Source organism: Falco cherrug, chromosome 15 (assembly GCF_023634085.1).
Source record: "Falco cherrug isolate bFalChe1 chromosome 15, bFalChe1.pri, whole genome shotgun sequence".
In the NCBI taxonomy this organism is placed as follows: domain Eukaryota; kingdom Metazoa; phylum Chordata; class Aves; order Falconiformes; family Falconidae; genus Falco; species Falco cherrug.
The window spans coordinates 16,572,419-16,599,664 of NC_073711.1; the positions used below are offsets into that span (position 1 = coordinate 16,572,419).

The following is a 27,246-nucleotide window of genomic DNA, read 5'->3' on the forward strand; positions in this document are numbered from 1 at the left end:
CTGAACATACTTTAGAGAGGTCAGGAAACGTCTGGGCACTAAAGAAAATGTCTAGCAGAAAAAAAGAACGTAGTCCAAAAGAGACCAGGGATTCAGTAACGGGGGTACACACAAAGGTACTTCGTAACAGTAGGTGTGATCAAAGGACATAGTCTGCAGAAACTATGACTTCAGTATCAGCTTCGCTGAAGACTGCTGGGTAAGAAGTGACCACTGGTCCATCAATGCCAAACACCAGATGAATTCCTCCTTTGTGAGCTGCTAGCCTGAGCCGCAGCCTGGGAAGAGCAGTGGCACTGTTAAGTTTGAATGCCTTCTATTAGTATGAGGGTGCCTAGGCTACCTTTATCCCTTGTATTTTATCTCAATTTCCTCCAGTCACGTTATTCTAAAGATTTGAGACTGACAAACAGACTAAGGTGCGCACACTGTTTCCTGGACTAAGAGGTGTGTATATACACAAAGAGAAGGATCTTCCAGCTGTAAACCTTATTTCAGGTCACGTTCAGCTGACAGCAAAAGCCACAGACCTTTGAAAAAGTCTATTTTTTAAGTAGGTAGGAATAACCTGGGAGGTGTGTTAGTTTAAAGGAATCAGAAAGGCAAATCAATAGGATGCAGGAATCACAGGTGTGTATAACACAGTGATGTCCAAGCCTCTCAGGAGATAAGCAAAGTCCTAAGGAAAGCTCTCACACTTTGTCCTTGAGGTGGCAGGTACATAGGTACGCAGGAAAATCAGAGATATGCAGGCCACGTGAAATGCTACATTCAGTGACTTTTCTTCAACGCTCAGATGCCTTCCTCAGTATACACTTTGTAATCATGGTTGTGCCTGTTGATAGAAATGTTTTATCCAAAATTAGATGCTTCCTGCTCGGGACTTAATAAGGTGCTGGTTCACTGTATAGTTTAAATCATGTCCAGCCACCGTAAAAAGAGGTGGGTTTTATAAGGCAGCACACAACTGGACGTGTAGACACCAAGCGTAGACCAAGTACCTGGTGAAAAGTAAGTAAGTAAGAGACAGTAAAGCGCGACAGTTCAGGGTAAAGCTGAAACAGCAGCCCAGTAACCTGTCACCATTCATGCCTTACATGCTAACGCCGGCTGCTCCTGTCCCCCTGTCCTCTGTTTCTCACTGTGCCACCCCACCCCTCCTGCCACAGCTGGCACTGGGCTCACCAGTGCTGAGCCACACGGTGGGAAAAGGCAGCGTTTGGTAGGGGGGCTCGCTGAAGCACGAGTCAATGCACAAGCACGCAGCAGGAGGTGAGAGGAAGGGCGAGCTGGAGGCAGCCAGCAATTCAGCTGGCACAGGCTGCCGCAGAGCCACTGCTGAAGAGAAAGACAAAACCCTCAGGTTCTAAGTTTAAGCCCATGGAAAAATGTTGGAATTCCCAACTCTGCCATGTTTCTGCATGGCTACAAGTGTCACACCCCAGACTCTTTCAAAGGTAATAGTTAAGTACCTAGCGCTCCGCTGATTCAATAGGCAGTTTTGTCGTTACTAAATGCTGCTGAGATGCCCAAACAGTTTGAGAATCAAGTCCTTCACATCCCTCTTTATAATGGGAAACATTGTATTTCCCTACTGCACAGGGATGTGCATGTTCCATCATGAATCATTGTGACAGTAAGGACCATATACACTCCTAACGGAGTGTGAGAAGAAGAAAACAAACTAAACTAAGAGGGGGTTCTGATCTCATTTGCAGAGAAGTAAATATTGAGTAAATCTTGGATTTTTGTGGAATTATTCTGGATTTGCACTGTCTGAGCCTGAACCCGAGCCAGGCCCAAACTGCGTTCAGGTAAGCCCATTAAACACATCCCAACCCTGTGCCTCTGCTGGGAGCATTCACATGTTTAAAGTTAATCGTGTGCTTAAAGGCTTTGGAGGATCAGGGCAAGAGGGCTCAGCCACTTACAGGACTGAGCTATTCTGCTTTATGTACTAAGCATCTGAAGAAAGTAAGAGTGCAGTTGTCAACACTGCCTCCCAATGCCCTGAAATAGAAGGTTATCATTTAATCACTCAAGTCAAAGTTTGTTCCTCTTTGGGGCCGAAAAAAACCCACCGTAACAGTGGTAGCTTCAGACCTTTGGCTTATGTGGTCCTTTAGATCATCCTTCAACTACAGATATGGTCCTATAGGTGCAGCAACCCCATGTGTATCTAGACAGACAGGATTTAGAGCTTATTTTCATTTAGTCTTGGACAAGGCTCAGGCATTGCTCATTGCTGCTCCTTGCCAGTACCAGGACTCAGGAGCAGGGCAAGACAAAAGCTTCAGGTTCTCCTCAGGAGGACCGAAGATGTGCAGGCAAAAGCCAAGTCAAGAGCAAGGTTTTGCTGAGGCAAAGGGTGATGATGAGAGCACTGAGGGCTGCGGGCAACACCAGGCAAAAGCAGACTGCCTGCTCTTCCCTCCTTGGGATGAACTGCTCCAGACCAGACAGTTAGGCTGCAGCAGAAAAGGGTAAATTACTCCTTTTGGCAAGAGCCTTGGAAAATGGGGTATCAAGTCTTCACTCTTCACCTCCACTGAAAGCAGAAGACATGATGAAAAACATCATGGGAGATTACAAAGTGTGATTAATTTAGTATCAAGGGATCATAACCTTAATAACATTTCTAAATAGGATCACGTAACTTCATAGGAGCCTGTGTTCAGTGACCCAGTGCGTTCCTTTCAGGCAGCTGTTGGTCCAGATCAAATCTGAGGTTGAATGGACCCACAGCATAGATGCTGAACCTCCTTGCTGGTGTCTCACAGCCAAGTGTGCTGGGTCTGAACATCTAAGACACAACCGGCACAGGTGGCTTAGGTTTCACACAGCTCATCTCTATTATTCTCCACTGGAATACAAAGTGTTTTTCAGTTCTGAACAACATGTAAAGTTTAAAAAAATTCTCACAGTTCTCCACAATTTCAAATACAGGTTCTCCTCCCCCTTCTTTCTTTCTCTCCCATGAAATGCAGAATGCACATGCATTAACATAATTAAATGAGGGACCCAGGCTAATGAGACTGATTTGGTCTAGGAAAAAAGTGTATAATTAGAGTGCCAAGTAACAGTACTATCAGTGGTGACACGGTGCTTGGAGCACCAAAAGGACATTCAGTATGACAACATAAAGGCCTTGAATTTTTGCTGGTGACAAAATCATGTGTGCACATGGAGTAGGTGGAAGAACCAGCCTCCCACATAATGTGCTTAAATGTCCTACCTTTTCCTCGCCCCCGGGACTGGCTCTGCCAGTCATCCATTGCTAGGGAAGCAGATAACAAGCCATTGTCAAGGGCAACCGCAAAGCTGCTTGTTTCCTATTACCATCCTTAACATTTTCTATCTAATCAGATTTCCTGTTGGTTGAGGAAAACTGCCTTTCCTCATTACCAGCTGCTATCCCAGATTTCCCTCTCCCCATCCCCAATACATATTTTGCCATGCTTGTCTGCTTTTCTGTGTAAAAAGGTTATGTATACCTGGAGGGAGACTAAATGTTAGCAGGGGGAAAAAAAACCACACAAAAAAAATCCCACATGAAAACAGAACTGTGGGCAAGAGGCCAAGACTCTTGATTATGTGACTGTGACTACCAATGGGTATTTTTAAAAAAACATTTCTCTCATTATATTCCCTCCTCTGGATGTAATAATACAAATCAAATTACTTTTCCAGGAGTAGGCTTCTTTTTATATAACCATGTTTTATACAGAGAGCAACAGCTTATGTTTAAACTACTTAAGAGAACAAATTTAGATTGGATATTAGGAAAAATTTCTTCACTGAAAGGGTCATCAGGCACTGGAACAGGCTGCCCAGGGAAGCAGCTGAGTCACCATCCCTAGGGGTATTTAAATGACACATAGATGTGGCACCTGGGGGACATGGTTTAGTCCTGGACTTGGCAGTGTTAGGTTTATGGTTGGACTCTATGATCTTAAATGTCTTTTCCAGCCTAAATGATTCTATGATTCTATGAAAATGTATTTCAGATGGCCCTTCTCCTGCTAGCAGTGTATTCCTGGCTTGAGGGAAACTATAAAAACACTCTGTGTTTTGCTGCTGCTTGGATGTAATTGTAAACAATGCTCAATGCCCACAGGACCTAGCATCCAGGTAAGGATGTCAGGTCTGCTTGTTTTATTGCATTTGAGAGATCCACAACATTGTAAACTGTAGAATGACTTCGACAAATCAAAGCTAGAACGATGCAGAACCAAGCAGAAGCTCATCTTTTAACTTAGTCCAAAGTTTCCCATAGCATTAGGAAAGGCAACATCCTATCTGAACTGCTATCCAGACTGACAGACCCAGCTGGCACTAGACCCAAATGGAATTTTCCACATTTTGGGAAGATAATAATATTGTGATTTCCTACTGTTCTCCTCTTTCCTTCTACATCTAGCACCTTTTTTTAAAAAAAAAACAACTCTCCTTGCTATAGTTACTGGACCAAGGACCTTCTATCTGTCCTTCAGTCTGATATCAAATGTACTGGCCCTGGATCTATTCTGCTAAGGTGTATTTGAGGTATACCGGTGCCGTGAAAAATGATGACATTACAAGGAGGCTGGTAGGGTGTCAGGGAAAAGAACAAGAAAGCAAGAAAGGTTAATTTAGGAAACACGGACCTAATTTTCTTGTTCCTTCTTTTGCTTTTAGAAACAGGCCTGAGATACGAGAAATGATAGGCCACCTGGTTTGGATACCAGAGCGAGGTGGTATTGAAGTCTTTAGCAGATAGTACAACGTTCCCCAGAAAAACCCACAAAAAGCCAGGAAAATCTTTTACCTGGTATCATCATACATGCCTAGGGGGTTCAAATCCTGAAGTGATAAATGAGGGTCCCCAAGCATTAACCCTGTATGAAAGTAGTTAAAAAGCGCAGAGAAGAAATCCATCACCTAAATAAAATAGTTAGGCAAAGAGTTGCAAAGTTAGAAACATGCAGGATTTACTATGTGTTCCCATGTTATTACTCAGCAGATACAAAGGTGCATTTTTATCCTCTCTGCAGAGCCTTTCAAGCCTGCAGTTTTCCATAAAACTTCCATCATGACTTTTTACTCAGTTTTCCTAATAGCTTCTTAGTTGCCATACTTTCCAATACCTTCAAAAATGTGTAAATTATGCTATAGGAACAAGTTTAAACATTTCTTTTCGTTCATCCTCAGAGCACAATTGAGCTGTTAATGGCTGGGCTCAATTAGAAGGTATTCAGGTAGGGCTTGTTTCAGCCACTCCATCAACTCCAACGGACTGGTTCAGTGTTTGCATGGAAAGCACAGTTCAGATCATTTATTTTTCAAGCTTCATGCAAACAAACACCTGAGGATGATACACATCAGTCTTTCAGTGGGTCAAACACCATTGCCAGGCAAAATCAGAGATTTTTGAAGAAAAAGATCAATGCAGCCCAGGCAATTTAAGCTGCAAGAGAGGCTAAAAGGATTCCTGAACATGTATTTTCCCTCTCATGCTGGAGGCAACATCTTTCACAGAAACACATATAGAAGTCACGCAACAATAAAGATTGATACCCCTATGAATCCCCATCAACTCAGATGGTTGTGGGACAAGTCAATATGTCCATAGCTTCCTATGCCCTGTCCAGCAATGCAAAATTCCTGGAGGAGAGGAGGAGGGATAAAAACAGGAAAGGAAAGAGACATTCATCCTTGTATACGGCAATAAAAGATGAAAAGCTTTGCTCTTAGAACCAAACATTTTCAGTAAGATTGATTAACAATACCATATGCCACAGAGGAAGGAGTAACACAGCTGTCGCTGGAGAGAGACAGGATGTAGATTTATGAAGAAGCTAAGAGCAACTGTTGGCTTCCAGGTGACAACACAGCAGAACTGATGCTCCCCCGGTCTTCAGTTACAGCCTGCACCTTGCAAGCTTCTCCCAGCAGATCCTGAGTTCCTCAACATTGAGACAAATGATGCCCCCAGGACACTCGAGCTCTGGAGAAGAAAGGCCCAGCACACCTCCGCTTCCTGCGTTCCTCTTAAACATGCCATTAGTGTGTACATTGTTGATTTAGTCACTGAAAATGATCAGACCTAGCTAAGAGCTAGTCCCCAACAGAAATCCAGCTCCCAGTTTAAGTTCTGCTGAAATAACCATCAGCTTCTGCTGGAGTTACACGAGCACAAGAAAAAATTGAAATACAGCATGTGAGTCAATGGTGCCAAGTTTAGGGCCCTTCTTTTTATGGGTCACACAGAAACTTTTGTTTCACCAAGTATCACTTGCCGAGGATGCTAAGCACCTCTAGTAGCTCAGCTGTCATCATTTTCCGAGAAGAGCTGGACATGAACAATTCTGGGCTCACGATTTACTCACGAACAACACAAACCCTGACAGAAGATAGGAAATTCATTGCATTTTCTAATCCAGAAGAGTGCTACGGGATTCATCTTTCCTTCATGTTTACTGAGTTCAGAATCATGAAATCACAACTCCTATCAAGTCCGCCCCAGAACTGAGAATTAGGCTTCCTGCTTTCAAAACCCCAGTTTTAATATTCAGTTATATCATCACTGAAACAAAAAAACCCCTCTCCTCACACCTTAAACCAGTGTTTGCATCAGACAATGTTTCTGGTAAGATGAGGAAAAAAAAAATGCTATTTTAATTAAAAAAATTTACTTAAAAACACATAGATTTCCCAGAAGTGGTACAAAGAACATTCATGCAAAATCTGGGGTATGTAACAGGAGAAAGCAATTGATTGAAATATTTTGGGCTAACAGTGACAGCTCAGCAATTGACGCCCATCATTACAGGGAGAATAATACAAGTGATTTGTGAGGAAGGACTCCAACCTGCTCGCTTTGCCATTCCTGCAGACTCAGTTGTGGCGGAATCCAGCCCTCAATATTTCATCTTAAAATACATCTACCAGCAGTAGCATTATTTGTCTTGGCAGATACTGGAGCTTATGCAAAAAGTAGAAGGCTTACCATGTGGAATATAAGGCAGTAATGCAAAACATATGGAACAGTAAGAGAATATATTTTTAAAAATTATTTAAAATAGCTTAATCTTATGTACACTAGATGAACAAGTTACAGATACCTCTTTAGTAATTCCATATTAGTAAACACAGCATTAGAAGAGACCATACCTTTGCTTTATCTGAAAAAGAAAACATTCTACTTATTTTTTTCTGCTCTGCATGCATTTCATTTTCCAAAATGCAACCAGGCGTGCATTACATACAAACTTCACCCTGATTCACTTAAGTATAGCTGTCATGAGCATTCTCTAGCGCTATGCAGAAGCCTTATGGAGTGAAAGGAGTTGGGGACAAGCCGAATCTGAGTCTAAGTGCCATATTTTCAGCAGAGTGCAGCTTCAGAAATGTTACTGGAAAGAACCAACTAGGCATCGATGCCGTTTAGGTAGCAAGCAACTTTTGGCAGCCAAAAAAAGGCAGTGTGTAATGATGAGTGCTGAAACAAAAACTTTATTTAAGAAAAAGCAGCGTCACTTTGCTTCCCGCCTAGAACACCACCGTACGCGGATTATATTCTAGTGTCCCGTGATAGCCGAATCAGACACTAACAGGCAAGCAAAGGGGGATATGGAGTGCATCACGCTTCCTGCATCAGTTGCACTACACTGACACAGGCTGGAAAACACACAGCACACTCTAGGGACATACATAGAAAAATAAAAATAATAAAAACAAACAGAACATGGATCCATAGTGCCACAAACCTTCCGGCTCTGTGTTCTCTTTGAGGTGCACTTGCTTCAGTGGGCAGCAGAAGATTTCGTGACACTTAGCACGAAAAGGGGACTCTTTTTTCTTTAATTCCGCAGATTGGATCGAATCTTGCCGTAACATAATGTACTCCTGTGTGCCAGGGGGAGCGTCATCCATAACTGTGGTCACCACATAACAAAATGAACTCAAGTTAGAGCTTGAGGAAAGCAATCTAGAGAATTAAATCAACTACATAATGTCAGGGTGGGGGAAAGAAAGGAGGGGAAATGTTTATAGCAAGGAAGATAAAATTTAAAGTGTAAAGCATCTGAGTCATGGTGGTAGAGGGGTGAGGAAAACATTTACTTATATAAACAATGCTTCTCATAAACATCAGCACTTTATATTGTTTCATGCAACTTTAATAAATAGTAGAATAACACCCTGCTCCAAAAAGCAACAAGGTTCTCTCCAATGTCTTTGCTTTAATCTCCTATAGCACCTATATCTATTCTGCATGCAGATTAAGAAAAAAAAGCAAACAAAGCATGCTTTTATTGCCTATCCATAGGCAATCTCTACGTTAACATCAGGGAGTAATCATTCCACATCTGGAGGTAATGCAACATCAGTGTATCTTTTCCCCAAAGTAATAAGAACATGCCTTTATCAGAATATATAATTACACACAGTTCCTTACAGCAAGGATGATAATCCAATGACATTTAACCTGATCATCATTTTCAATGGATAGAAGAGTAGATGTACAAGGAGAAAGCACATTAATCCTTTTGATGGTTTTCTTGTAAAACAGCAAGTCATTTTTTAAAGTTGATCTTATAAATCAATACTGCCGTTAATAATATAAATGATATGCAGTCTGAAATGTTTTCTGAATGGGGTCAGACTATTAAATGGTAAAAAGATAAAATATATAGCACACAAAAAGCTCCAGCTACCTTGAAGTATCACATTACCAGAGAGAATTGAAATGCTTTTCCACCCTCTAAAAAATGAAGCCTTAATAGCAGAGATAGTGAGATTCCTTAGCTTACAGCTTTAAGGCACAGATCATCTCTCAAGAACAAAAATTAAACTCTCTTTCAAAAGGCAGTCTCTAACCACTACTAGTTATTTATAGTGTGATGCAGAGATATAAAACTGCAGCCAAAATCAAGCCAAGATTCTCCAACCCTATGAAAAAAAAAACCCAAACCCAAAAAACCTCCGTAAAAGTAAAATTCCGACAATCAGCGAAGTTAACTACTGATAGGCTAGTCTAAAACTACAGATGCATGAGCAGAAGTGTTGTCCATTAATTCAAACAATTTAACTGTTTCCTAAATATCTGCCCGCATATAACCATTTTTTAAAACTGTCAGATTTAAGCATGGATCCCTTCAAACAAATATTTTCCTCTTGCATTTTTATGAACTTGATTTTTTTTCTCTGTTATCAAGGATGGTACTAGTAAGAGTCATATCTAGGTGATAAGTAAGCGATTCAACTTGATAGTCTTTCTTTTCACAGTGGGCAGTCACCTTCCTTCAAGACCTCATTAATCCACAGGAGACACTTTGCACCATGGCTCTTGTTGCTTCATTAGACTACTCGCAGTGTCAGTAACACTCACTAATAATCCATATAAAGTGTCATTAAAAAGGATGCATGAGCTAATAGGAAAGCACAAGTGGTTCAAAAAAGAGCAGTGGGTCAATGGAGTACAAGGTCTGGGTTGCCATTTAATTGCTCCCTTAATAACGCTAGTTTTACTTGGGTGTGTTCGAAGGGTACGTATGTGTGAATGAAACACACTGACAGCCCTGAGACTGAAGGGCAGTTGCTGGGAGTAATCACTAAGAGTCAACACCCAAGATAAGCCAAAGACCAACAGCCCAGGTGGGTCACTCCTCTAAAAATACACTCTGCAGAAGCTGCTGTTGCGGGTGTCTGTGTAAAGCCACCAGCAAGCTGCGTGCAGCGCTACTGACGTCAACGGTGCAGGAGCCCTACGGCGCATCCCTCTGACATTTACAGGGATAAAGGATAACGTGCACCATGAAACACGAATAGCCAGCAGAGGAGTGAAATGCACGGCTACCTTCTGCCAGCAAGCTGACTGACACCCAGCAGAGCCTGCCCCACTAACAAAAACTCAGCTTTGGGCAAAAGGCGGGTGCCTTCGCTGACCCTCTTTGGGCAGACTTCTCCCTGAGAAGTCCTGTTTGACTGGAGAATTCAGAGAATTACCCACAAGGTTCCATGCTGGATGGTGCTGGGCTGCCACTTAAGTGAAAGAAAGCAGAAATCAGGGTAGCAGCTGCTAGACAGGGTCTGCAGGGGAGGAGATACTAGTGAGCACCCAGAGGCGCACCTAGCCACAAGGGCTGTTTGGCACTGGGCTAGGATTTCTCAGCTTCTGCAAGCTCAGAGGGCTCATGCGGCATAAGCAAGCCAACTCCGCGGACTGATGCCATTCATGAAGTGTTTGACAGTTGTTTGACATCATTAGGTAGGTCCGCCCCTAGCTCAGGCAAGCTCACTAACAACGACAGGTGGGGAAGACATAACTGGTCCTTCACCAGTGTACTTACACACTCGTATCACCACCTACACACAGACTTATTTAAATGTGAATAAGCCACAAAGAGAACTACACACCTTCAATAAGTGAAGAACATGCTGAAATCAACAAAAGCACATCAGGTTACTAGAATCCAGGACAGCAGGTGCGAATGTATCTTGGGTTTGAGGACCATCATAACACTGACATCTGGAGCAAACCCTAGGAACCACAGCTCTAATAAAGCCTTAATGCTGCAATGATGTATGGATAACTTAATTGATGTCAGTGTTCTGAAGGGAACAGCCAAAACCTTTTCTTAACGTGATGAACGGCCTCAAGTCAGGCTGAGAATTTATTACAAAACCAGGAACACCCCTGACCCCAACACATCCTTTTCCCTGCTGTGATGACAGCCAGACACCCTCATGGAGCCACTGAAATCACAGTCACAGGACCTCAATTATGGGTCCCAAGAACTAATACACAAGGAAGTTTCAACAACACAGAATCTAATGTAAACAGCTTTAAAGCCTCATAATGTCTATTTTTGATGACTAAAAATAATCAGTGCACAACTACGAAAGGATCATTATTAAACAACTGTGAACAAGCACTTTGGAAAAGGGAGAAATATCACCAGGAATCTGCTATGATTTTGCCAATGGAGTAAAAAAAGCACTTATGAAAGAATCACATATACACCAGAGTAGAAGAGAAATGGTAAATTTTAGGGAATTAACAAAAGTCCAAAGCACTATTTACATACTGTGCTACGTAGAGCAGAGGACATTGTACTCAGCTGTTCCCTCCATTACAGGCTCTGCCGATTGCAGGACCTAGGATATGCTTACACTCCTCTGTGTAATGCACAGATACATGAGCTACCTTTCAATCAGCTAATTGGGGTAGTAATCACAAGCCAGCACCAAGCTCAACAAGGGAAGCAGAAGACCCATGAGAAGCCTGGCAGCTGCCCAGCTTCACTCCATCACATGGATGCTGTTTTCAGGAGTGGTTAGAAGAAACCTTCATTGAGGCACATCCACATTTCCTTGGCTACATTCCTGAAGGCAGATGTGTAGTCATCCTGCCAGCCACCAATATTCGGCTATACCTCTGTCGTTACACTTTAGCAGCTGTTCACTCTGATGTTGTCCCCCATCCTCATGGGTAGAACACCTCAGTGGTCTGTGTTTCCTTCTTCCTCTGAGTAAAACCAGGACAAGACTTCATATGTCATGGACACAGGTCATTAAGATACTAGTAAAAAACTTGAATACTCTCAGTTGCAAGATGATAAATGAATACTTCATAGCTTAAAAAAAAACCTAAAAAAATTTGTATTTTTTCTTCTCCCCACCCTCCCCTCATAATTTGAAAGAGACTGAAAACACAGCAGTTGTGTACACATGAGAAGAATTTGCTTAAAAGTTAGCATAAAATAGCTGCTGTAACTAGTATGTTTCCTACATTAAAACGTTCAACTTGCTAATCATCCTGTAGCCATCATCTAACTTGCTATCATCCTGTAGCACATTCCTTAGTTTTTCAAAAAATAAAAATTAACAACAATAATTAAAACTTCCTGTCAACAAGCCAGTAGCAAAACAATTCCTTCTTCCTATAAGCCTTACTGAGAGAGAGGAAAGTGATCTTTAGGGTGACTGCCGGCACCAGGATGCTTTTCAAGATAAACTCCAATATGTTTGCTTTATATAAACACACCAGCTAAACACTCTGGTGGTTTGTGTCTTTCTTTTATGTCCAACTGCATTTCAGTCCCTTCTAGAATTGCCAGAAACCACAACATCAGCCCTGTCCATAGGCCTTGGCTCAGATTCTAACTGAATAATCTTTGATATAATTCAGAGCTGTAAGGAAGCATCTCGTTTTCCTGCCTGGTTTTACGTGATGAGACCTCAGCTCTGCCAGCTAAAGACTGTAGCAACTATAGGGTAAACATGTATTGATATCCAGGCAAAAGGAAACCTCATGTTCCTGTTAGACTGTTGTTCTTGAATACATGACACAATTTAACACAAAAATTTTATACTTCCACGGATCCATTCCCTCCTTGAATGACCTTTCAGGTCATTACCCGAAACATGAATTTCCTTCCTCTTCCTTCAGTTCCCTTACTTTTTTTAGTCTGGTTAGTTTCACATGCTGCAAGCCCCAGGATACTTATACTTGCAATAACTTAGTTTTTCTGGCATTTTGGAAGGACTAAAGTCATAGCCCTACACTAGATCTTCAAGCCATGAAGAGCATTAGAGTGCCTCTTAGATCATGCATCCACAAAGTGAAGAAAATCCCCTCTCTTTGGCACAAGGGAGCAAACTGTAAAAGAAACATTCCCCCAATAACAACTTTCAGAAAAGTAAGACCAGCAGTACATGCCTCACCTCTGTAGCCTGCCAGGCTGTGCTATGAAACAACACTGCGATGCTCACTGAGCACCTCCTTCACCCTTTGCCTCTTCCACCCACAAGAAGGAATGAAAGGTCATGAGTGAAGTTACCCAGGACCCTGAGGCTGTTTACAGATATGTAGGATATTTATTTTTTTTTCTTTTTAGGGAAAACATTGGGTATCAAGCTGCTTTCAGCTCCTTACAGGAACAAATCTAAAAAAACCCTGTCCAAAATAACTTGCTTTAAGTGACTGTCTGCAGGACGGGGAATGGGTAGGAAAGTTGGGTATTTTTCTCTAATAACATTTTCCAGTTGAAGCAGCTGATGCAAAGCTCTCAGGTATACACATAGTAACTTTTTTTTGCTTATTTTTGTTACTGCTTTGTTTTCTCCCCAGTTTATTTCAGTTGAAGGTGTGATTTTTGTTCACTACCTGAACAACATAATGAACTCAGGGCACAAAAAGATTTACAAGCTAATTAAAAAAAAAAAAATCTGTTCTGGAGTTGTGATACGCTCAAACCCCCTTAATGGCAACACAGTCTATCCATACCATCTCCCTATCCAGCTTTGCCAAAATCTTGACGAAGTATTCTTACCGAACAGTCCTGGCACTTCTGCGTCACCCAGAAGCCTTACTTTCAGGCTTGCATCTGTGTGCTGGCAGCTCTGAAGCCTGGTTGACCCTGACTTGCAGTTTTCACAATGAAGACAGATATCACAGGGAACACACACAGTCAAATTCTCTAATTCTTATTTACAACAAGCTGTTGCTGGAGTGCCTCCTATTGCCCCACTCCTTTCTCCCCAGTACACTATCAAAACCAGGCATCGCACTAGAAATCCACTAGGTCATTCAAAGTTAAAAACCAAACCAGCAAAAATGCCTTGTGGAAGACACAACTTTTACCTTGAGTTTCTTTACATGATATTTCAAAATTAAAATTCTGCTCAAAATGAACTCTCGTTACATCTGGAGGCTGCTGCTGGACAGGGTCCGTGACAGATGACAGCCTGCCAGCGACACAGCAGCACAACTCGTTCACTCCTCTTACTGGCAAGCAATGCCTAGTCTTTTGTTCTCAAACTAATACCATAAATTTCCTCCATGGCAACTCTTTCTCTGTGCTTATTTTTGAACTGATATTAAAAGGACAGTTTTATGGTGTGCATGAATAGACCATAAATTTTGAGATGGGCAATAGCTGTCTCTAAGAGCTCAGATACTTAGAGTCTTGGGGAAGCAAACCCCTTGCCCAGCAGAGGGCTTTTACTACTAGAACTAATGATTTTTCAAACTGCTGATCTAAATTAGATTGCAGTTGCTTATTAGAGGTTGAGGCTTTTGGGATTCAACAGTGTATGATCTAAGAGCTCTTTTCTGTGTCTGGTGGAAGAGGGAGAATAAAACCCTATTTATGGCATAAATGTCACAGGAATATTTAAAATTCATCATTGATGTCCAAGTAATAATCCTTGTGGTATTATCCAACTCCTGCTGTGATTGCCATGTAAGGCAGAGATTCCCAAACATTTCTATAGCCAGCAGCAGCCTGGACATCAGCATGCACCCAGCCCCTGGGGAAGATTCCCCATCCCACATCAAATATCGGTTTTGTTTGTTGTATCTGTTTTTGTTACCCCAGCAGCAGCTGCAGCCAACCACGCCAGCTTGAATCTCATCCAAACAGCCTCAAACTGCTGCAGTCACAGCAGAGGCTGCAGCATAAGGACCCCTAAAGGTTTCTGCCAAATCCTAAACCTACTTGGGGGCCTCATTCCCAGATGGAAATGAAGCAGTGAACAGAAACCCCTTCTGCAAAAGGCTGCAGGAGGAGATGGAGTCCCTCAGTCCTACTCCCAAGGGCTTGGTCAAGCATGTGCAAAACAGAACATCCAATCTGGCTCATCAAGTGTGACACCTTCCCCCACAATAAAATAGGAACAAACTCCACTTATATCTGTTCCGTTTCATCCACAGGTGGATTCTGCTTTCCCAGACAGTGCTCCTCCCTGCCTTAGATGGATCGTTGGTAGTTATTGCACAGTCCCTTCCTATACACTCAACAAAATCCTTATTAGAGAATCAAGAACAATACGAGCCCAAATGATGCAGTTAAAACCTGCTTTAGGCAAAACATTTCATTCTGAGTTAATTCTTAAGGTTTGCAATATCCTGCCTTCACCCGCACACCAAAGATTTCACTGATGATTTTAGATAGTGTTTTTATTTCTGATTTGAAACTACTTTCCATTGTGAAATATCTTCATTTTTAAAATAAGCAACTCTACTTTTGCAATCAAAATTGAAAGCCTGCAGCCCTTTTGAACATGTTTTTGCAATCAAAATTGAAAGCCCACAGCCCTTTTGAACATGTTTCTTTCAATATGCGTAGGAATTTCTAAACTTTTTGATCTGTTGAAAAATTCTGAAATATGCTGTCTTTGGGTCAACCACTCAGAATAATTTTTTCAGATCTTCCAAAAATATTTGCACAGAACACTCCCCCTTGACCTAAAAGAGTAATTGGATTAACTGCTAGCAGTAATAGGCTCTTATCCTCTAAAAAGACTAGCCAAGATAAGGCTGCATGCAGATCCTTGTGCATAATAAAAACAATGACATCCAACATCAAAAATTTGTTGATTAATTCTGCTAAGAATGCATGTCCTCTTTCCCCAGTGGAAAGGACGCTAACATTTCTGCACATAGCCTTATTTCCTAGCTGTTCTGGGAGCTCATCTCTACCAAACAGCCTTTGATTAACTCTAATCTGGCCACTATTCAGTGACGCAGCTGCCTATAACCGTGACCTTACGTGCCCACATGCAATGAAGGGAGCAGAAGGCCCAACATGCAGAGCAGACCCACTTCTCAGGGCAGCCTGCTGCCTCCCTGGAGCCTGGGCTAAAGATGTGAAGAGAAAGCTTCCCACCCTGGTACGGCCCCTGATTATTATCTGTTGCTGATTTTTCAGCAATGACGTTGCAACAAGTCGTCCAAGGGCAATCAGAAGAGACTTCAGGGTCTTGGGATGACTGGTTAAGGGATCAGGAGCACAAGTTCGTGTTCTTCTCCATTCTTCCAGTTGCAGGGAATGATGAGGGAAGAAAGAGGAAGAGCCAGCAGATCAATACCTGGTTCTCAGCCTGGTTTAGATTGGATATTAGGAAAAAATTCTTCACCGAGGGGATTGTCAAGCATTGGAACAGGCTGCCCAGGGAAAGCAGTTCAGTCCCTGTCCCTGTAGGGATTTAAAAGACGTGTAGATGTGGCACTTAGGGACATGGTTTAGTGGTGGACTTGGCAGTGCTGGGTTAACGGTTCGACTCAATGATCTCAAGGGTCTTTTCCAACCTAAACGATTCTATGATTCTATGAGCGTGGTTTGAAAGAACTGCATTTTCCTCTCCAGATGCTGCTAGGCAGTGCCATCCACCTTCTGCATCTGTGCTGTGATAAAGAGGAGAGCCACGCTGCTGCTCACCAAGGGCTAAGTAACATCCACAATTTACTCTCCATTGTGCAGACCCACTGCCTTTCACTTCCCAGCCACCAGGATCTGCGGTTTTGCTATGCATAACCTGTGCCCACTCTTACTTAACTCTGCAGCTCAGTTCACCATTTGTGTATTTGCCTCTGAATGAATAAATATTGCCACTCTGAGTGGCTTTCTGCTTTTCCCGTCTGCTAAAATAAATGCAAGCTGGCTGCTTTCCAAACAGGTGGGTTTCCCCATGCACCACAGCAGAAAAGATAGTAATTTTCAGTGTACTGTTCATTTTCCTGGAGTGTGCATATCAAGAGCAGCAGGCACACAGACAGAGCTGTAAGCACACCTGTGTTACTGAAGACACTTCGTGGAGAAGTAGGGGCTGGCTCAAGGGAGGATACCAAAATGGCAGGACCTGCTTGGCCGGCTTCAGAAAATAACCCTTCCAAATCGCACAGGCACCAAAAGATGTTGCACCTGCAGATCAAGTTCTGGCTGTCACCTAATGCACTAGCACACAGCTTGTGAATCAACCACTCCTCTTTCTGCTCCAAAGATGCAAGGAAGGAAGCCCTGTGGATGACAGGAGGAGATGGAAGGCAATCCTGGATGGAAACAAGAGCTTCCTCACACTCCTCACCCACCCCTATCTACCACGAAACCCACTCTGACCAGCTCAATGCAGAGAATATCTCAGAGCCACACAACGTACCACAGAACTTATGTTTCCCTCCACTGAGAAAGCAAGGAATGTTGCTGTTTCTAAGATAATATCCTTGTAGTGTGGTAAAAATCAGGCAAGCAGAGGAGGAGGTGGCAAGAGATTTGCTAGAAAGGTCCAGGGATGGGTGGGAAGCTTAACAGTTTTTTGAGCAAGCTTTGGAGAGCTACACTTCACTGCTTATGAAATATTAGATTGCTCTTGTGCAACATAACTTTAATAAGAATTTAATTATTAATCTAGCTCTATTCAGAGCTAGGAGAATAGTTTCAAATGACGGAGGAAGTCAAGAGAAGTGGGAATGCCTATAGCTTTCTTCTTCCTATTTATAGGGCATCTATTGACAACAGTAGGGCTACAAAAGGAGACAAACTTCCCTGTGTTGGAGACAAAAGAAAAACAAAAACACACAAAAAAAGAACTAATAGAAATCAGAATCATCTTGGAAAAGCAAAACAAGGAATAGCAGCCTGTAAAAGGCAACAAAATCATCAAATAAAGGACTGTATCCTTCTTGGACATCTGAAAGAAGTATCAGCCATACCTTTTGGGAACAGGACATGTGCAGCAGTACAATAAATAGTCTTAAGACCATTTCAGAGACACTTCACTGCTGCAGCTCTTGGGCATTTTGCTAGGAAGAAGGGGATAAGAACAGAAGCACCATTCATGAAAGAACAGGTGACACCTCTGAATTACTTGCCTCATTTACTCGGGATTAACAAAAGGAAGGAGGCAAGAAATGGAGTGGTTTAAAATTCAAACTCATTACAGAAAAAGCTGTTCTGAGAAACAGCCTCAGAGGAAATCTTCCAAAGCAAAGCACAGAAAACTAATCAGCAGGAGCAAAAACCTCAGTGTGCCACGGAGAGTGCACAGCATGTTCCCACGGCCCTGGGAAGCGGCAGAGCCCTGTACGCTGCGCTGGGTTGGCAGCGCTGCCTGAAGCAGCCAGGGGCTCCGACCAGAACTATGTACACAGCTGCTGCTGAACAGCAGAAGAATCCTTCCAGAAAAGAAAAGATCTAATTTAACCTGAAATTAACGTTCCTCTTCATTTTAAGGGTGGAAGTTATTTTCGACAAGGTAAAGATCAAGCTTATACAACCTAGGTCTCTGTACATACAGACACACACATACACAAAACATTTCATTTTTAAAACAGTGAAAGGCTGCAACATTTTGTCATAGTCTTTTCTTGGACTAAAGCTTTAGTTAAATTTGCCTTCATCCACAAGCAACTTCTGCAACCCTAAAAGTCTTTCCAGCAAGTTCCAGCACCTGAAAAATACTATTCAAGTGTGGTCTCAATGGCCAAGAGAAACCTCTGCCTACGCTGTCGTTTCCACTTACCAGTGTATTACCTACTGCAGAGGCCACTGCTGGAACAGCCTTCCCCAGCCAGCAACTCTCAACCACCCAGGTTGCCAGCACTATGACTGAATAATGCATCTCAACTAATTTGACAATTAGCCAGCTTTTTTTTTTTTCCCTCTCCATCTGGCCCATGAAGTGTTAAATCATTATATCCACTTGAACAGCACATCGATTGAGAGTGGTGTACGACAATACTCACAATACTGCGTTTCCTACCCCCCTTTCCCTGAAAACAAAAGGACCACGTTTCAGAAGCCTTCACTTGACACAGGTTTTAGCAACTGTACTTGAAAACATTTTTTCCCCTCTCTACACTTATCTAAATCCCTTTGGACATTACATAAACCTATGTGCAATTATGCTATCACTGTTACGCAGCGTAGCTACAATGCACTTGCTGCATATACACAGAGGGCTTTCGCTTTTCACTGTTACAATTTAATCAGCACCAAGCCAAATTAGCAGATTAAACTACCAGTTTTCCTGTTACTGTCCACCTTAATGATCACGCATGTAGCGTCCAGCTGCATGTTCCGTATATTGAGATCATTCTCAGCTACCAAGCAACTTTCTCGTGTACTGTATCATGGTACTTCCACATAACGGGCAGCACATTCGCAGTGTACTAGCAGCCTAACTGTACCCGAATTACAATAATTTTCATAAGCGTGACCTTAACTGTTTTATTTTTATTTTATGTTTAAAGTGGTATCTTTCAATTCGTTGAGACAGCTGCTAGACCATATGAAAGACAAGGCGAGAGGTGATCAGCGCTGGGTCACAGACAGCAGGAAGGATTTTGCTACCTTGCTGCGAACAGTGACTTGGCTAATGACACTGACCTGACAGATCAGGGAGCACACGAGGAGGATTTTCACTGCCCATTTATTCCAGCTTGAACAGACAGAAGCTCACAGCAGAAACTGGAACCAACTTCACCTCAGCAAGCATGAAGCTACCAGCTCCTCCCTCTCCAAGCGGACTCTGGAGCGAGATGCCTTGGCAGCCTTCTTCTGCCTGCCCTGCGGGTGGGTAGTGGATGAGCAGGACCTTCTTGACTCCCCAAAACGGAGAAGCCAACCTACCCCACGTGTGCACAGCCTGGTGACGGTACCGAGACAGGCTGCATAAGCACAACATTACAAGATTTTCTTGTTCCTCCTACTGTTTCAAGCTGCCTCCACTCAGATAGGAGCACCGATGCCGCAGAGCCACTCAATTCTCTGAGCAGGTGTGCAAGCAGTGAGGGAAGATAAACCAAGAAAGCTGCCAGTGGTGTAGCTTAGAGTACATGCACAATGACATCGGCATGGCCCCAGGTGCACCGAGGCGGCTGTGCACACAACCTGGAACACAAAAGTGCCGGCACTCTAGAGTAAAGCCTGATCCAAAGGGAATTTCAATACTCTGTTTGCATACTAGCAAAAAAGAGTTAAAAACCCAAGAGGTTTTCAGTCGAGCTGTAAATGACTCAGATGAATGACTGTGGCCCGGCAGATCACTGCTCTGTTCAAAGTGGCCCAGCCAAGGCCAACGTACCTCGCAGTTGTTCGTGACCAAGTGACACGTTGGCACCAATGGGAAGGGCACAGTGACAAGGTCACAGAAAGGAAATAAATTTTGAATCCTTTGCAAACTAGCACACATTTCCACGCAACTTAGCATGAAATTCAGATGTTGCTACAAGTGACCTCCATGCTCGGGTGGCTGCTGCTCCCTGAGCTTCCACAGCTACCGTCCACTGCCAGCCGTGGGAGACAGCTCTGCAGCAAGAACTTCGACAATGCACATAAATGTGCGCTCACAATGCACAACACACACTTTGGAATTAACTTTTCCAGAAATCAAAAAGCAAAATGATCAAATAAGGCTGTTCTGCTAAAGCAAAAAAATAAATAAATAGTGGAGTTTATTGCCTTTATGTATATTTATATTTTACACTACATTGCATAATATGCTTGCATTGGTGTTCAGCACTGTAAATGACATAAAAAATAACCCAAGGCAGCAAACACAGCAAAGCTCTAAGAAAAAAAATCGTCACATTTCACATTCCAGTGCATGAAGTGAATACTGCAGTCCTCTAGCTTGTAACAAAGTTAGCAAAGACAAATGTCTTTCTTAGGAAAAAGATACTGTTTCAATACTGAGCTACAAATTGGCTCCTATCCTAGTGTTTAGGACTTAGTAAGTGGACTTTATTTTAGTAGAAGGAAAAGCCACTCTTTTCAAACTAAGGACACTGCATACTGCAGATGGAAGTTGGGGACCTGCCTCTGGGGATACAATAATCACTTTTTGTACTGCTTTGAAACCATCAATATTGGAGACAAGTCACTATTTCATGTCATTATCATATGTATGTCTAACTGGGTCTTTACACAGCTCAAAATAAATACATTTATTCTGGAAGATGTTTCAAAAACTTTAAAACACGGGAAGGACTTTGTTGCTGTAAATGTCTGGAACTTGTGGGTTCATGCCAGCTCCAGTTAAACAGGAAAAAAAAAAAAAAATCAAGAAAAGCTTCAGAGCAATTTGCAGTAGCTGAATATTTGGCCCATGCAGCTGTCAAAACAAGTGCTCAAGTATGTAGGTCCTGCAAACACTCATTACTGAGCATTGCAACGCTTTGGACAGTTCAATTTTGCAAACCATGTGCTCAGCAGTATTTGTACTGTTCCTAATCACCAGTGGAAGGAGTCTTTGTATTGCTCCTTTCCCTGTATGCCACATAAGCACTTACTTTTTAATATTAGCCCCCATGATTCCACTTGCATCTTAAGTGACTGCTGGAGAAGACAAAATAAATTTTTAAAGGGTTCTCACAGAATTCATTTAAGAAACGAGGTCTTTGCAGGGTGAAACAAATCTGCCTTCCCTTTCACTCTTAAATCTACTAATCTGTAACTTCCATGTTACCAGCGTACTCTGCTCTTGAACTGAAATCCTAAAGAGATTTTGCAGAACTTTATTAGCATTTTAGTCCACCTTTAACTATTCATTTCACACCAGATACAGAATTGACATGGGCTAACGTGCTCACTGTTGCATACACCAGCTTGCCACCACACTAAGGAGAAGGGGATAAAGGATGCAGATAACAGATGTGCTATCCTCCCCCCCCCCCCCCCCCCACACACACACACTGAGCCCCTGTCTACAGGAGGTCCTACCTCTCGCCTTGTTTTTTTGGGATCCAACCCACATGAAGCCCTAGCTGGAAGGAAGACAACAGTGACTTTGAGCTGTTTCTCCTTGTCCTGAGCTGTCATGCTCAGTGACGAGTGAGGCTGTCCTGGATGCCTGTGGATCTCCAGGCTGCTAAACACAATGATCAGAGATGACTCACTGTCACTCTCACATACATTAAATGGTTCTGTCAATTTTCTGACTTGAATTATTGCTGTAATTGTTGTGTCTCACAGCTGAGGAGCTGACACTAGGGCTGACTCAACCACCAGAGAGCTCCTGCAGCTGTGCTGGGTCAGGCTGCTCGTGATGCTGGGGCTCGGACCCTGCCCTTACCCATCAGAAGTCATTCTCTCCCACCAGGTAAGACAACGAAAGAGAGCTTCCCTTGGCCATAGCTGACAGGTCGGTGCTGAAGTTTCTCTCCAGGAACGCTTTGCATATCATACATTAATAGAGTCTGACTAACAGCTTTAGTTTCACATCATGTCTAGACAAAGTGTCCCGCTGTGGGCAGTTGCCTGGAAGGGCACTTGAAATAGCTGTGGGTGAACAAAACAGAAACTGTGTGGAGAGCTGACACGTTGCATGTTCACTGCAGCTCATTTATTTATTCACAGAAAAGTGAAAATAACGGGAATCTCGCTGAGATTTTAGGCAGAAAGAAGCCAAAATCCCAATATTCATTCCTTTCAGTAGATGCCCCCAACCACCTAGAACAAAGGAAACAGAAGAAGTGAGGCAATGAAAAGTCCCACAGAAGCTTTTTGAGGGTAAAAATGTAAAGAGGCACAAGCTGCATAAACAAGATGTTCAAGCAAGCGCTCCCCAGTGCCGAACTGCTCTCCTGAGCCAGCTCTCTCCTGAGCCCAGGTGTACCCAGCAGCGTCCAGCTGCATTCTGGCAATACAACTTTTACCCAGGCATTAACCAAAACTCCTCAGCACGACACACTCCATGCAGGAAAGCATAAAAGCACCACAAAGTCCCAGTAAACTGATGCTGAAAACAAAGAATGGATGGTTAAGTATTTACAGCACACCAGAGCCTCTACCACTTCTCAGCCACCAAAAGAGTTTGCTTGCCCTTGCCACGTTTCTTGCTAGGTGAACATTGCATCTAGGTATAAAATTGCATCACTGCTTTCCTTCATTTAAATGATCTATTTAAACTGAATGCATTAACTGCCTTTCAGCACCTTTTATTACCTTCTAACAGGTTTTGACACAATTAAATTTTTAAATGTTTACTTGATATTATCTTGCATCTAACAAACGTTTTCTGATATTCCCAAGTAAGTCTCTTGCAGGGATTAAGTTATCCACTGGTCTTCACACAGTTGCAATGAAACCCATTTATTTTACCACTGCAATTCTTTTTGAATCAGGCCTGCAAAGTCTAAGGAGTTTTCCAATGATTATGTTGTGATAGATGAGATTTGCTGAAATCAGATTCATTTTTAAGTTTCTACAGAATTTAAGCCTTTTTTCCTCCATTAGGATTTCCTAGTTTCTGCACTATTCAAATCCATATAAAGCCTGGCTATTATTCTCTTAGTGCTGTCAGTTTGTATGCATCTTCTCAAGTTTTTCCTCTTTCTTCTTATTAACTATTTCATATTGCAAATTCCCATTTTCAAGGTAAAGGTGCTGCTGTCACAACAGTCCTGTAAGTGAATCATTATGACTATTATGCATTCATAAATAACACATTACAAGACTTAAATAAAATATTTTTTTACAGCTATTGCAACCCGATTGGCCTACATGTAATAGAAATTGTGCACCCATGAAATTAAACTGAATAAAAAAAATTAATTTTCAAAGGCACTTAGTTCTCTGAAAAAGTTATTGCCTCTAATTCTTTTTGGTCAATGTTAGTTTATTTTGGATCCTAAAATAGAAATTAGAATACCAAAATAAATAAAAACGCCAGCCTCTAGGTAGAGAGCTGAAGTAATGAACAGCAAGCGAATTCCACTGAAGGCCAGGCAATCACAGCGTTGGGAAGAAGATGGGAAGGGGAAGGAGGGAGGAGGAAAGCAACCACACAGATATCTGCTAATGAACCTGTATGGCAGCCCCCCAAATCCCAGAGTCCACTCCAGCCCTGCGCCCTTTGCAGTGGCCCTGCAAACCCAGTGTCTGCAGAACCAGTGCCTGGGGAGAAGCAACCCAGCCTTGACCACATCTTCTCCTCCCCAAAGGCAAGGTCGGGTAGGAGGAAAGGGACCACAGGAAAGGTTTTATCCCTCCTCTGCACAGGGCAAGGGCAGAAAGGTTTCCATGGATCTGTGATCATAATCTCATGAGGAGCTGGGAGAGGGGGCAAGAGGCTAGCAGGATGGCACGCAATTTATCCTCACAGCTGGCAGCAACACACCCACACTGGAAGCTAGCAATCTAAAGGGCCTCAAAAGCAGTGGGACACATCTTCAGGATGAGAATTAAAAAGCAGAGTCCTGATCATCAGTGATCTCCACATGTTCTTACAACAGGGAGGGCAAAACACCAAGTGTGGGTCATCACTAATCGCATCTCCACATTCCTCCCTCCTGGAAGAGACAGAAAATGCAACTGTGCTTTGATTTGATGTCACCAAGCCTTTTGCAATTAATTCCTCTGTGCTCTCAAAGAAGGCCCTGATTACAGAGAGCTCCGCACAGACCCCTGGGTACATCTGAACAGGCTGGACTGACATTTGCAAAGGCTACAGCAAGTGCCCGTTGCTGTGCTCTTCTCTCTGCCTTTGCACAGGTTTCAGTGCCCATATATAACACACATTTAATTGCTCACCTCCCGGTAATCACCCCGCATCCTGCTGAGGCAGGCCACGTACCTAATGAGCAACAGTAACAAACAAAATCCTACTTCGTTGTAAGCTTTGCTTAGTTTTTCACATTCCCCGTGAGAGGCAACGAGACTTTAATTTGATCTCAAAGCCCATGTGTAAGGTAAGGACATCTATCTAACGGATTACAACCACAGAAAAGGCCAGAGACCTCCAGTGCAGAACCGCTGGGAGCTGGGTGCTCTGTGGTGCCAGACTGACCAGCCCCAAGAGTCTGCACAACCTTCCTCTTTCCAGGGACTCAACGTGGATGCTCCAGCACAGAGTCAAGAGAACATTTTAAATGTTTCTATACCCCTTCTGCTCCCATCCAACTTGAAAGGACTAAAGAGTACCCTTGCTTTCCCCACACACCCCCTGCCCTCACACCTCCATCCCAGGTATGCTCCTGTGAGAAACGCCTTGCTGTGCCCCCGACCGTACCTGCTGCAGGCACGCTCTGCTCCGCGCATTCTTACATTCTTACTTAATTTCCACACACACAAGCTTTTTTTTTTTTTCTTTGCCAGGAAGAAATTCTGCCAACAACAAAATGGGGAGTGGATGTTGCCCAAGAACAATCTTGCCAGTTTTTACAAAATAAAAAATGCAAAAGGATACTTTTTCTCATGAGTTGAAACCATTAGACAAGTCCACATTTTTTGGCTGACCCAACTTCGTGTTTAGTGAAACACTCCGTAAAATGTCTCCCCGGTTTCTCCTGAATGGCCTTTAAAACACTGGCAGTTCAGCCTGCTTAGTCAGCACTACACACAGAAAGCTGTTAAAACCTGAGCCTAAATAACTAATCTCTCATAGCCACTCATGCCTATCCCACAGAGCATTAATGTGACACATAAGAGTTGTCCCCAGCACAGACTGCAGCACGGACAACGTTTAGATTTCTTTCATACCTAAACCAGCAAGATTTTCATTTTATTTTTGGCTCAGTCTTTATCACAGGGCTAATAAGCCCTGGACAGATAAGGCTTTTGCAGGCTATCCGAGGCTAAATCACCTAAACACACGCCTCCACCTTATAACATTTTGCTGTTGCTACTTCTGGCATATGGAGAATTTAGATGAAAACAAGCAAATACTGGATGAAAGCTATTCCAGAAAAAGCTGAATATTTATGGCTTGTACACAGCAACCTGACTGGCAAGTGAATGCTTTAGGTAGAGATAAAAGGCATGACAGAAGAATAACTTTTATTTATGCAGTCTGCATTTAATGAATGCATCAACATTTGCAGCTGATTAGGGCTAACCTAAGTGCTTTGTTGTTCCCATTGCAATTCTGAAGGCTCTGGACTTTATTTATTCTTTTTCTTCTTTTTTTCCTTCCCCCATAGTTGCAACTAAATATATTTTCTGGCTTTGCAAAGGCCTATTTCCTTTTATAGAATCCAGATGACAGGCTGGGGACGGTATTTCCTAGCTGAGGCATCTGCCTCCTTGACAGAGGGAGAGATAATCACATTGGGTGAAACAGGCTCGGCGTCTGTGACAAGCTTAAGATGTCAGAAATGAGAGCATTGCGTCTTGTCCCTCTGGATATTTTTTTCTTCAGAAATTTAGCCACATCTCATGTGAAACGCAGCCAGCTTGCAGTGCTGCTCTGCCGCCAGCAACAGAGAGGGGGAGGAGGGAGGGAGAGAGGCAGGGGACCGTTTCACTTCTGAGGCTGCCACAGTTTCTATTTAATTGCTTGCTTATTTATTTAATTATGGCAGCAACACGAGCTTCTGGTCAAGCTGCCAGTACGCTTTCCCTGAAACAATTCACTGCTCTGAAATTACTTCTGCTGGACAATCCTTCACTCCTGGATCTTCACCAGAAGTGGCCAAAGCACTGAGCAGCCCCATGTTCTTCTGCATCCCCATCAAGAAAGAGCAAGATGTCACAGCTGACTGGAGCTACCTTGCCCCAAGGCAGCAGAGGCTGGAGGCTCAGGACACAAAGGGTTTGCAAGGGGGCCAAGTCTGGAGAAGCATCTCCAGGTGGCTTGAAAGCTGAGATCTAAACAAAAGCCTCTACGGCTTGTGTCACTGCCTACTGGATCAGCATTAACCTACAGCACTTCCCCCCACTCCACACTGATTAAGTCCTGCTTTTTAAATTATAGATCAAATGTTCTGCACTCAGAGATCAAATTAGTCAGATCAAGGTGCTACTTTTCTTTTGAGACGGGCCATTTGATGAATGAACCTTTCTGAAAGCAGATTCCTCTTCACTCTCACAACTAACTTTTTATTGCCAGATGCTCACAGATCATGGAAGAATTCCAACAGATGTGCCACCACACAAGAACAAGGAGACTTTTTGAATTAAAGAATAACATTAAGCCGTAAATGATTGTTTGATGTAGACGACTTACTGTAAGTATTTTAGCTAATGTTCATCATTGAGTTCTTTTCCAAGGAAGTGGAAAATAATCCTACGGAAGCTATAAAATGTTCCTTGAATCCATCACTTCCATTCCCTTCACAGCAAATATATGAAAAGCAAAAATTGCCAGTACATAAAAGATATATAAGGTGATACTGAAAGACGCTCTGCAAGAGACACACACACTCCTTGGCAAATATGAGCTCTGGTCCAATACAGTTACTCAACGACTGTACAGTAACCAACTATCAAAGTGTTCCTTTTAAAACACTTACATCAGGCAACTTAGGCCAGCAGACAAACAGCGTCACAGGCAGCAGATGGCTATTATTTGATCAGCTATAGTCTATTTAATTTACTGCAAGGTTATATTTATCGTGCAAATGCTACCACAGCAGACGAAATTCCACCTGAACTGACTGAAGCCAAGGTAACAGCCCCCCCCATCCCACCCCCACCCCCTACGTGGCTATGCCTTTCCCACTCTCTGGTGGTCACATCCAGACCAAGTGGCAGCAGCAGGTTT

At 42.9% G+C, this 27,246-nt stretch overlaps 1 protein-coding gene across 2 annotated transcripts in view; it reads right to left on the reverse strand.

Annotated features, from left to right (window-relative positions):
* FGF13 (fibroblast growth factor 13) overlaps positions 1 to 27,246 on the reverse strand; it is a 259,537-nt gene that overhangs the window by 108,851 nt on the left and 123,440 nt on the right. The window contains exon 2 of one of the 2 annotated variants that reach the window (XM_055727741.1): positions 7,749 to 7,916. The exons of the other annotated variant lie outside the window; for it this stretch is intronic. Within the exon in view, the coding sequence (XP_055583716.1) occupies positions 7,749 to 7,916 (168 nt within the window). The remainder of the gene's footprint in view (positions 1 to 7,748; positions 7,917 to 27,246) is intronic. 2 annotated transcript variants of the gene reach the window in all.